The 13,008-nt window shown below is 35.9% G+C and overlaps 1 protein-coding gene across 1 annotated transcript in view; it reads left to right on the top strand.

Moving 5' to 3' along the window:
* FAM199X (family with sequence similarity 199, X-linked) overlaps nucleotides 1-12,799 on the top strand; it is a 29,815-nt gene extending 17,016 nt beyond the window's left edge. Inside the window, exons 3-6 of the mRNA XM_037821943.1 lie at nucleotides 3,166-3,315; nucleotides 3,561-3,722; nucleotides 4,854-5,120; nucleotides 6,420-12,799. Of these exons, the coding sequence (XP_037677871.1) occupies nucleotides 3,166-3,315; nucleotides 3,561-3,722; nucleotides 4,854-5,120; nucleotides 6,420-6,590 (750 nt within the window). The 3' untranslated portion in view covers nucleotides 6,591-12,799. The remainder of the gene's footprint in view (nucleotides 1-3,165; nucleotides 3,316-3,560; nucleotides 3,723-4,853; nucleotides 5,121-6,419) is intronic.
* The last annotated feature ends 209 nt before the right edge of the window (nucleotides 12,800-13,008 follow it).

The raw sequence follows: 13,008 nt of genomic DNA, 5'->3' as shown, positions 1-13,008 counted from the left end.
TCCTAAAACCCGCAGGACAAACTCCATTAGATTTCAAAGTCCGGGAGTCATTTACAGAACAATGTTGCATCCTTGGGGCTTGAGAGAGCGGGAGCCTAACCCTTCCCAAGGGCCTTTTTGGCAGCTGTTTCCTCTCCAAATGCTTGGGTGAGTGCTCCAACATATCCACACATTGGGGAAACCACCTTCTTGGCCCCACCCTCCTCAAACATCGGGGCAGCTCCCGGATTCCTTTCCATCTCCGGGGCACACGCTCAACCCCTTCAGAACAGTGGAGTGGCAGCCAGGCTCTCCCCAATTCCCTGGAAATGTGCTCCACCCTCTTTGGGACCTGAGGTGGCAAAACTCTTCCAGAGCATCGAGGAGGAAAGCCTGCCCTCGACCTCCAGGGCAAACTCACCCTTTCCATGCGTGTGGGCTTCTCCGCTCTCCCAGCCCCAAACCTCCTGACTCCAGACCTCAACCTCCATGGCTCTGTCTTTGAAGAGATTTTTCCTTTAATTTTTTCTTTGTCTGTCTCCTCCAGTCCAGACCAGCAATGGCTCTGTCTATAATGATCTCACAAAAATTCTGTTGGCTTTGCATGAAACACACAGGGGTCAAAGCCATTAGATAATAGGACTTTCCACAAATCCTTTCTGGATAATTCCATCTCCAATCTTGGCTTGTACTGAAATGGTGGCTGGGTTCCATGTTTGGTAACATCCTCACATTGGGCTGTAGCTTCTGGGATTCCACCCCCTGGAAGCTCGTAATTTTCCAAGCCATCAGCTTCTGGTTTCTTTGAACCCAAGAGTTCAGTTCTAAGTTTATCTCTCTCTGCTCGCATTTTACTATAAGCTGCAAGAAGAAGCCAGGGTACCTCCTCCACATGTAGTCTGGAGATCTCCTCAGCTAAGTATTCCAGGTTGTCGCTTTCAAATTCTTCCTTCCATCTGACACCAGGACTCAATTTTGCCAAATTCTGTGCCACTTTAAAACAAGGATCACCTTTCCTCCAGTTTACAACAACATATTCATCATTTCTGTTCAAGGCCTCATCAGAAGTATCTTTAGAGTTCATATTTCCGCAAACAGTCTCTTTAAAGCAGTTTAGGCCTTTTCTATCAAGCTCCTCACAACTCTTCCAGAAACTCCCCATTATCCATTTAAAAAGCCATTCCAACATGTTTGGTATTTGCAAACTCAGCAGCAAAAGCACCCCAGTTCCGGTACCAAAATCTGTTCTAGTTTGCTAATGCTGCAGAATGCAAAACACCAGAGATGGATAGGCTTTTATAAAACGGGGGTTTATTTCGCTACACAGTTACAGTCTTAAGGCCACAAAGTGTCCAAGGTAACACACCAGCAATCGGGTACCTTCACTGGAGGACGGCCAATGGCATCCGGAAAACCTCTGCTAGCTAGGAAGGCAGCCGGCGTCCGCTCCAAAGCTCTGGCCTCAAAATGGCTTTCTCCCAGGACGTTCCTCTCTAGCAAGCTTGCTCCTCTTCAAAACATCACTCACAGCTGCACTCACTAAGTTCCCTCTCTCTGAGTCAGCTCATTTATATGGCTCCACTGATCAAGGCCCACCCCTGAATGGGTGGGGCCACGCCTCCATGGGAACATCTCATCAAAATCATCACCCACAGCTGGGTGGGGCCCATTCTGCCCCACAAGACTACAAAGACAATGGCATTTGGGGGACACAACACATTCAAACCGGCACAGCAACCATCCTTTCGTAACACCAACTAGATAATGTTAAGACTAAAGGCAAACCATTCAATCAGTATTAGTTAACAAGATTTTAAAGGAAATTATACAAATTATTGAAAGTCACATATGTGCTTGGATCCATCAAAGTGAAAATGTGACTTTAAGAGGAGTGGTTACTTAAGGGGGTGTAGAAAGAATGCTCTCTTCCTAACTTAGTTTCATTCTAAACAACATGTTTCACCATGCATAGTGATCAACCCCATTTTTGTGGCTTCTCTCTTCAATCTTCTATGTGATTCCCTTTCCAATATGCCTGCCTGCTGTCCCTTGTGGCCTTCCCAACCTTTAGTCATGCACCTTCAACTTGCTGCTAGATGTTTCCATTGATGACCTGTTATCTCAGACTTGGCACTCATCATGCGCTAGGATGTATAATTTTATTTTTGTGCTGTTGTCTTGTCTTACCAAGTAGAGTGTAAAGGCCATGATTTACTTTCTTTTGTATCCCTGTGCCTAGTATGATGCTGCATGTACAGTGGATTGCGACAATCTTCTTGAATAAAGTAGCTCTTCTGTTTTGGTAACTTCAAAAGCCTAGTAATCATCTATAGTTCAGATATAATTACAAAATCTATAGAACCAAAAACAATGAAAAAGATACTGTTTTATGTCTTGTAAACATGAAACCAATATATTCCTTGTAGGAGTAGAGTTCATCTTTTTGATGAATGACAAACACTTTCATTTAAAGTTAAACCCATTCTAATTGGTAATATATACTGGTTTTTAATAGGCAATATAGAATTATAATACATATTTTTGCTATGCATCTCACTTAAACTGATTTGATTTTCTACGTGTTATGTTTTCTTATATTTCTCTTCTGTGTACACTGTCTCATCATTTTTTCTAGTTTTTCTTTTCTAGTACTCCTGGTCTTAAAAGTGTTTTGCTTTATATTAACAGTGTCTTTTAGATTATTTTAGTTGTCTGGAGCTTCCTGATACAGACTTGAGGATAAGGACCATGACTTATTTATCTTTATATTGGCAGTTAGTCTAGCATGAGGTCTGGCAAAAAAGGCAGTTAATTAGTGGCAGATCACTTGGATCTCCTGAGATACAGACCAGTGCTCCTTTTTCATTATGCTGTGTGGGCCCCAGTCTGCATTCACATTATAAAGTAAAAACCTTAATGTTTATTAACACCTAAGTTAGCATTTTAACAAGTCTTCATTATGATTTTAAGCTTTCAGAAAATATCTTTCATTGATGAGTGAACATATAAAATGAATACATTGATGTTGCTGATTTGTCCAAAATAGGCATGGATAAGAATTAATGTCCTCTCATTGTGTATCTGCCAGAAGTCTTATATTAAAGTAACTTTTAATCAATGTGAAATATGCTGTGATATTTAAAATAAAATTTTTTCCCTACCCCTCACCCCCTTATTTTTATAAAGTTACCAGGCAGTGACATTGCCAGTGGGAGCGATGTCCTTTCTGATGTCATACCCAGTATTCCAAGTTCACCTTGCCTGCTTCCTAAAAAGAAAAACAAGCACCGGAATTTAGATGAACTTCCTTGGAGTGCGATGACAAATGATGAGCAGGTAGAGATCTTGTCATTCTTAATTAAAAGCATATACATGGAGGATATGTGACGCTCAATTTATTGCCCATTTAAAAATACTGGGTAAGTGTGGATTGCTTAGTAAATCTGAATTTGAGTTTTAACTGCTTTACAGAAAACAAATATATTAAGTGCTTCTGATATGTAAAATACTTTATAAATGACATACTAAAAATCAGAGATTTTTAGCATTGTTCTTGTTTGTTGTAATTTTTCATCACATAGGTGGAATATATTGAGTATCTGAGTCGTAAAGTCAGTACTGAGATGGGTCTTCGAGAGCAACTTGATATTATTAAAATCATTGATCCTTCTGCTCAAATCTCCCCTACAGACAGTGAGTTTATTATTGAACTTAACTGTCTCACAGATGAAAAACTGAAGCAGGTATGTAAAGAAAAAAAACCAGATTGTACAGCTATTAAAAATACCACATGGTCTTATATAATGTAGACTATAACCGTATGTAAATACATAGATAATTAATATCAAAATCACCCCTGGGAAATGTAATACTAAAAAAAATGATGGAATATTAGAGAACACATTGTGGTCTTAAAAGGTACGTTCACCTCCCAGCAGTACGTTTCTGGAATCATTGTGAATCTAGAACCTCCTTTTAAATTGTATAGGCTTTGAAACTTAATTTCATCCCTTAAGGGGTGGTCAGGCTATGGTATACATTTTTTCTAAGTCAGCTTTTAAGAGACCGAATGACAGAATCAAAATACTGATTAATGAGAGCTATACTTTGGTAAACATCTGAGCAGAGAGATTTGAGTGTTCTTACAGAATAGTTGAACCCAGCTATGGTAAAACCTAATGAATTTTCCCAGTAGCACTCTGAAATGTGCATTTCTGGTATCCCCTAATGCAGTCTTTCCTGCTGTCTTTTTCTCTGGTACGTGGATGAATAGTTATGTGCTTACGTTCTACTTTCTTGTTTGTTTGTTATCATCATTCATGAAAAATTTTCTGTCATTTCAGTATTTTCTCTCAACGGACATACTATAATTTTCTACATTCTAAGCCATTTGCCATTGGTCTGGTAAATTGATGCCTTGCATTTGAAGGCAGGTACTCTTGGCCCCTAGCTAAGATTTATGAGATACCCTTGGTCTTAGATATAATCAGCAACTTAAATCATCTTAAGTGAAGACTTAAAAAATGCCTAATCTCATCTATTTTATTTTGCTGGTAGCTTCTATTTCAGAGTGTTATTTTCTTAAAATCCTAAATTCTGGAGGCCAGTAGCCTTCCATTTACTGACTATATTTTATGTATTTTAAAAATCTAGCTCCATATCATATTTTCTAGAATTTTGAACACTGTCGATGTTTTTGGTACTTGTTTCTATATTTAGAGATTTCTATTACCCTTATAGTCTGCCTTTATACATTTACAGCACTTTTGACAATCATTTAATTAAGTACAATATTCTCTTTTTTTTTTTCTCCAGCATCTTGAGGGTAGAATGACAAGGTGTGATGCTAACTAGTCTTGTCTGTGTGTTCCAAGGTCAGAAACTATATCAAGGAGCATAGCCCTCGCCAAAGGCCTGCAAGAGAGGCCTGGAAGAGAAGCAACTTTAGTTGTGCAAGCACCAGTGGAGTGAGTGGTACCAGTGCCAGTGCCAGCAGCAGCAGTGCCAGCATGGTCAGTTCTGCAAGCAGCAGTGGGTCCAGTGTTGGAAACTCTGCTTCAAACTCCAGTGCCAACATGAGTCGAGCACACAGTGACAGCAACCTGTCTGCAACTGCAGCAGAGCGGATTCGGGATTCAAAAGTAAAATGTCTAATCAATACAAAGCTTTACTTTTCAGTATTAACATTAGTACTCCTTCTTATAAATTTCTGGAAGAATTAAAACTATCCTGCTTTCTAGATGCCCATGGGTTTTGGTTTTAATTGAACAAGCAGAATGCTCTGCTGTTGAACAAAGCTCTCTAGGTCGAGTGCTTTGAAATACTTTTGACTCAACCTTATCACATTCAATTTTATCTGATTTTTGTGTCTGTTTTAAGTAAGATAAGTTGAGGGAAATAATGAGTAATTGTCATATTGCAATATTGACTGCAACTACTACTGAGAGAATCTCATCATATTACTGATGTTGCTGTCTATTAGCTCTGAAGAATTTTCTGTATGTCTTTTGTGCATGTTAAATGTTTTCTTAATGTTTTAGTCTTGACTCTCTCTTCTTAGCAAATTTAAAAATGTAATAATGCCTTCTCAAATGTCTGTCTTCTCTTTTCACAGTTGAAAAAATTCTGTATAATATTGTTGGGCACTTTTTAAAAAAAGAAGGTATAAGTGTATATAGAATAGTTCTGTGATGCTTAGCAGGGCGTCCGGTTCCTTGCAGTGACAACAGAGTCTGGAGCCAGTTTAAGAATGATAAGTGGATCTCTGTAACTCTTTGGGAATCTAGTGGTGACTTTAAGATACCCAGTGGTTCCTTTCCTGGCTCTTACCAAAGTAGCAGAAACACAGCACTTTGTTGGTTGCCAAGGGATTTCTCTGTATATGTGGTTGTTCCTTTTTGGCATCAGTTTACCAATGACAAGGATTAGAATACCCACTGGGTTCCTAATGGCCCTCTAAAATGGTATTAAGATTAGCCTAATATGAAAAAGGCTTGAGTTTTTCCCTGCCATTGTAAAATTGCTAGTGCTTTTGGATGAAAGGCACCTTAAAATCGTAAGCATTAAAGAATTTGGCAATGTTATCTACATTTGTATTCATTGTTGTTCTCAGGTATTAATGTATGCTCACCAGGCACTGACACCAATGTAAATTAACTTGATAAAAAGTCTTTGAAATGACTGGTTATTCATAACTAGTCAAAATGATCAAGTTTCAGGCTTTCCTACACAGAAAATTCACTGGTCAAATACCATAATAGAATCTTGAAGAATCATTTTCAATCTAAGCCAATGGTGAACTTACTGGAACAAAGGCATACTGCAGAGGAATTTGAACGTCTCTTTAACATTCTGAAAATGTAGAATTTGATCTGTGAAATGCTTTGGGGTGGATATGCCAGAATTGAACCTTACTGATTTAGAAATTTTTATTTTGACAGAAACGTTCCAAGCAGCGCAAGTTACAGCAGAAGGCCTTACGCAAGAGGCAGCTGAAAGAGCAGAGGCAGGCTCGGAAGGAGAGGCTCAGTGGGCTTTTTCTTAATGAAGAGGTGCTGTCCTTGAAAGTGACTGAGGAAGACCATGAAGCTGATGTAGATGTGTTGATGTAATAAGGATGAATTGATCAGTGTTCTTTCTAAGCATTAAAGTATTCTATCTTTATTTGTTTACATGCATCTTGACCAAAATTTTGATTAGGGCTGTGCTGATGTACCATTAATAATTTAGGCCAGTGGTTCTCAGCGTGTGGTCCGTAGACCAGCAGCATCAGGATCACCAGGGAAGTTGTTGGAAATGCAAAATTGGGTCCCATCGCAGACCTAGTGAATCAGAAACTCTGAAGAGAGGCCAGGTGATTCTGATGCACATTCTAGTTTAAGAGCCACTAATTTAGGTAAATGTTTTGACTATTTAAACTTTATAGTACTTAAGTGGGCTTTTTCAAAGACTAGTAGTTTTACAGTTTAGGAGAGTTTAAGATACTGCTGACAGGTAGTTTATTATGTCGGTATGCATACATGTATAGAGATAATTCAGTTCCCTTAACGTTACAATTTCCTTTCTGTAGTATTAGTTTACTTTTTCTAAAGGGCCATGGCATAATTCTCAATTCTTAGTGGAAATCTTTTTTTGAGGTTGGGGGAGACAGATTGCTGTTTACAATAGTGCCTTCATTAAGTTTGGTTTTTAGTCTGTTTTCATTCGTTATTAACGCAGAGGTATAAGAACAGGCCCTAATATTTTTCTTGTTGGATTTGTTTTTGTTTACTTTATGTAAATTTGTAATTCTTTCTGCAGTTGATGACTACCAAGGGAATATTGTTACTAGTAGCTAAATTTTAGACTTGATGCTATGTAGATTAGTATTCAGTGGAGAAAACAATTAGGCAAAACAACCAATTCTGTTTTTTTCTGTTACTTTCTGAAATTTTAGGCCCAAAAAACTTTCTCAAAGGCAGATTTTCTCTCTCTCTGTTTTTTGTACGTCATTTTTTTTTCAGCACAGCTCTAATTTTAAAATATTTGGCATAATAGCTTCTGGCATGTGAATAAGTTAATGTTCAAAATTAGCTGATGAAAACCCTTAAAACTCTGCTAAATTTCCCTATAAATTGCTAGAAATACATGGAGCAGATATATAGAACATATCTTAACTTGTTGGTTACTAATAGAACTCTTAATTTTAAATGTGAAAGCATGGAGTTTCTTTAAATATTTTCATAGAGAGTTTTGTTATAATGAACATTAGAAATGAATGTTTACATTAACATTAGAAATTAATGTTAAATAATAGAAATTAGTGCATCATTTTCTTCTACCACACATCTTTGAACGTTTACATGGGTTAAAAAAGATGGAAACTGATACTACTGACAATCAAGCTGCTTTCTGATGTTCCTAACTTTCTTTTATTTGTGGATAACATTTTAGAGGTAATAATGGTTCTGTAGGAAGAAGAGTTGTAATCAGTATTTTTTAAGCTCTAAAGTCAAGGGGTTAATAGGATTTCCACTTTAAAAAACTTTGTTATATCAAGTAGTTCATTAAGAAAAAGCTTAATGCCTACATTCTCAATTCTCAGTTGATCAGCTTAAGCTTTGCTTACAATTATGTTTTTTTGAATTTTGATTTCGTTTTAGTTCTTGAAGGTTAAACAGTTGAAATCAAGGATAAAATTTAGTATATTGCAGCTTTGCTAAGGTCTGTGGTATTGTTGCAACATTTTGAAGACTACTAAATTCATACTTGAAAATGTTACTAAAGTAAAAGCATACATTTATGTATGGTTTTCAACTGGAGTTGTCCTTCTGACTTTCCTCCTCTGCCCCTTTAGTGCTCTCAACCAGCTTAGAGGTCCAAAGGCAGCTTGAGGCTAGACCCCAGAATGTTCTGAGGAAGGTAAAAAGGGTCAACTCTGTCATGTTTCCCTTTCAAGTACAGGAAGAGTAAATGGAGAGTAGAGCAAATACAGCTGAATTCTCTACTTGCTCTCAGCAAAATAAAAATCCTAGAGGATGGCTCGATAGTCTCTTTACCTACTCTTCAAGGAAAAGAGCCAGTTTTGTAGACAGTGGAGCAGCATTTATCTCTTGAATACTCGGAGACAATTTTCTTGATAGTGACCAGTAAAAGAAAATCCTTAACAGGGTTGTGATTTAATAAGACCAATTCCTGTACTCTCTTCCAACAATCGCATAGTCTTATTACCTTAGATTTAACTTAAATCACCATTAAATAAGTTTACCAAAGTGCCACAAGGCCAATTTTAAAAGTTTATAAAGGTTTGAGTGTTTATAGAAGTGCACCAGGAAGTATTGGGTAAAACTGGCTGCACCGTCTTTACAGTACTATAAATTACTGATAGCCCATAAGGTTGGTTCAGAAGATATTGAAAATATTTCTTCTGATTAAAAGAAAAATTTAACAACTTGGATTTGCTTATGATCTGAGAGGAAGATTGAAGAGTCTTTTTCCACCTCCTCCCCCCCAAATAAAACCAAAAACAGCAGAACAACACATAAACAAAAGCCTCTTTTGTCTTTGCTAATGTGTTATACTTGTTTCTGTTTTGGTGCCTCATGTAGTAGCTATTCAAGTTTGAATATCTCTTTGTTGGAATAAGTAATAATTTCTTCAAGTTTTTTATATTTCCGAGTTCAATTTAAAACAAATCCAGCTCAGTATTTTTTTGAAATATAAACCCTAACTAAGCAATTAATAAAAAGGCGAGACTTAATGAGAAGTGACACTGGAGGAAATAAGTCTCCTCTTTTAAATTGTCTTGTTAACTAAGAGCGTGATAAAGTCCCCACAGATGTATCCAGAAACATTTTGTTAAAGATCTTGTAGTATTTGAATCACTCCCCTCCATAGTTTTTAAGGAGTGAATCTTGAGGTAAACAAAATTGCATGTAGTTTTCTACAGTTTTGCAACTAAATTAAAGGAAGGCACTGAAGTTTAATGTGTTGGGGGTATAAGGGGATAGTTCATTCTGTCTCAACAAGGATTTAGAGTAAAATAACACTTTTTTTGTCGTGAGGCTGTGGCAGTTTTGTCCGGTTCCTCAGTCCCTTGGGTAAAACAGATAATTGCTGAATTAATCCCAGAAACTGATTTCTAATTTAATGACTCTTTTATAGATTTGGTGGACACCTCATTTTATTCAGCTTTTAAAAGTGCTAAATCCCCTCTTAAAGGGAAAAAAAATGGAGGAAACTGCTGTATAAAGAAAATTATCCTGATTCTGAAGAGCTTTAAAAATTGTAAAATTTTTCAAATGTCTTCCTATTTAAGCCAAAAAGGTTAGTACAAGACCAATAGAGAAGTCTTGTTTGGTTCCAGATCTCTAGCAGAGACTTTTTGTTCGTGGCTTACTCTATATAGCCTCATGTGCCTTAAAGGTAAGCTCTGTACTTTTTGTCAATATTAGGCTTTTCCAAACTCAAACATAATCTGAATGTTGTAATTTGTTTTATAAAATGCCCACAGTATTGGATATCAGTAAACAAAGCCATTAAACTGAATCAATCAATGGTACTAGAGTGTAAAATAAAACAAAAACCATCAGATCTTAAAATTTCATTTGTATAACTTTCCTTTGGGCCCCGCTAGGTCATTGAAGAATATTGAAAGCTATCTAAAGAATGATTTAGTATATTCTTTTATTGTTTCTCTGAAAATACATTTTTAAACCAGATAACTTTTAGTAGCTGGAAAGATAAGTTTCAAACTATGGGCAAAAGCACTTCAAAAACAGAGATTATATAACAAGTTGATTCTCTTATTAACCCTAGGGACTCTTTGCATTCATTTGTGTCAAAGCTGGAACACTTCCCCCCCTTTTCTTCTAATCAATTACCTTGGAGCACTTCTGTCTTTAGGAAAAATGTTTGTTTTGATTGGGGGGGGGGGTGTTACTTAAAGTCAGTTTACAGTTTGGGACGGAAAATTCCCAGTTGTATTCAAATAATAGTGTCGATGTTGAGCACACTGACATTCAACATCCCTAAACGTAGAAGTAAATTGAATCCTTAAAAGGACTATTAGTTAGAAAATAAATTTTTGTATACACATGTACTTTGGATTTGTTCTGAGTCTAGTTTCTAATTTTATCTTGAAAATGAGATTATGGTAACTGGGGGAGAACCAACTGAGAGACATTTGAACCTAGGCATCTCTGTCAGCATAGTATCTAGAATATAATGCCTTAGAACACTTGATTTTTATATCTTTGGAAAACAATTTATTAGAGTTCCTTTATTCAGAAGGAACTCTGAAAATTCCCCTAACTGGCTGTTAAGAGTAATCATGGTACAGCAGAAGATTTGAGTTGGCTCACTAAAATTTTGTTTTCATATTTTTTCTAATATTAAAAGTTACCGGTTTTCAGCCTCCTACCACCCAATTATACTTCAAACTTATTAATGTTTTGACCTATATCACATAATGGTAAATTTGTTTTTAATTTTACATTCATACTGCACTCAGAAAAATTGATTTGGTCTTCTCTGAATTCAATATGTAGTACATTTTCTTTATTGTCAAGATTATTTGTTACGTCTTGTGGTGAATGGAACCTGTGGAAATTTGTGTTCTTTTTTGTGGTGAGGGATGGGGGTGGGGAAAGGGAGAATTGCTCTAATTATGCATATGCATTTTGACTGTTTAAAGGTAGCTGTAGAATTAATATGTATAAATGACAAGTTAGCACTATTCTGAATTGTTCTAAGAAACAGTGGCCTGAAGCCATGACTTGTGGAGCTTCTTGCTCTTCATTAGTAGCTGACTTAGGGGATTTAAGTTGAAACTTTGGGGTTAAGTTATCTAGCTGAGGCTTTTAGGAATAGAGCAGAAAATGTCTATTCCTTTAGTGGATGAATTTAATTTCCTATTCCCATGCTCTAATTTAAATATAAATATTATCCATTCTAAATCTTTGTGTTGGGAATTCAATAGGAGTGTTGTTAAAAGCTATTAAAGATAAACGCAAGTATATGTAAAACATTTCACAGATGGTTAAAAATTTCAAAACATTTTTTTTTTTAGTTTCAGAGGTTAATTATGTAGCATCAATATCATAACCAAAGTATAAGTAGGAGTTTGACTGGTTTGGAGAACCTTCAAGTAGTCTTAAATACTGTAATGTATCAGATTGTTAACCAGGATTTTTTTTCCTGTATTTCTGCTAAAATGTATTACTGTATCAATGCACTTTTGTATATATAACTGTCTTCTGTACATTCTGTACTTAACTACAGTGTATATAAAGCCTGTTTTTCCTGAAGCTGTGAGGGAATAGCAGTAACTATAACACAGGTAGTTTATATTTTGAGTTCCTTCTTGTACTTGAAAGTAATTCAGTAGTTAAACCTAAATGCGTATGTATGGTTGTAATTAAAACTGGCAGTGTGGCAGAGCTGTCTTTTGAAAATGAATATCAGAGTGAAAAGTGTTGCTTTGGTTATTAATTACTCTTGCAATAGTAATTTTATTGTTTATTTTGATGTGTTTTGAGTTTTTACAAACCCTACTGCTGCTTCCTACTTTATACTTTTGTGTCAGCTCCTTTTCATGTTCCGTCCTGGAACGTTTATCAACAGAGAAGACTTGCTCTCTTTTCTTGTGCTCACAGTTCTGTTAGGGCTCCATGAACTTTTGTTTTGTGAAAGCCCCAATTTCCCAAATGTCATTGACAATACTACTTTTTTTCCTAAAGATCAGATTTCTAGAGAGATTAGCATTCATAGTAAATGAAAATTAGGTCTAACCTTTATTGACCAAAAAAATCATATTTGTCTTCCTTATATATTGACCTAGAATTTTCTTAAGTTATAATTTTATAAAAGAAAGAAACTTGTTTTGCAAAAGCCCCAATTTCCCAAGTGTTATTGACAATACTGTTTTGTTGTTTTTTTTTCTGGAGAGATCAGATTTCTAGAGAGACTAGCATTCATAGTAAGACAAAAATTCCGATTTGTCTTCCTTTATATATTGACCTAGAATCTTTTAAGTTATAATTTTATAAAAGAAATGTCTGTCTGTGAGCAATTTTATGTATAGATACAGGAACAATTCAGCTTTGCAGCAGCACCTTTATCTCTTACCACTAGAGGGAGGTCTGTGGTTGCTTTCCTTTGGAAAATGTCTTAGCTGCTTTCCTTTTGTTTTTAATTTCAGAGGTTGAAATAGACCTCATTCTATAAATTCCTTTTGTAGTATTAAATACTTTCATTTATTAGTAAAAGGTAAGTTAATTAAGCCTGTTTAATAAAAGCCAGTCTTATTCATGCTTTTCTGTAATCTTCAATTTTTAATAAATGTGAGTTAGATATTAAGTGAAACATATGTGGATTTGTGTGTTTTTGTTCTCTTGGGTACTCCAGAGCTGTGCTCTCCAATAAGTTAGCCACTAGCCATTTCTACTTAAATAAGTAGAATAAATAAATTAATTTTAGTTATATAAAATTTCAAACAGTTCTTTAGTCACATTAGCAACACTTCAAGTACTCAGTAACCACATGTGGCTA

Source organism: Choloepus didactylus, chromosome X (genome assembly GCF_015220235.1).
Source record: "Choloepus didactylus isolate mChoDid1 chromosome X, mChoDid1.pri, whole genome shotgun sequence".
NCBI lineage: Eukaryota > Metazoa > Chordata > Mammalia > Pilosa > Megalonychidae > Choloepus > Choloepus didactylus.
Note: the sequence above shows the minus strand (reverse complement) of the source record. Positions and strands in the feature narration are given on the sequence as shown.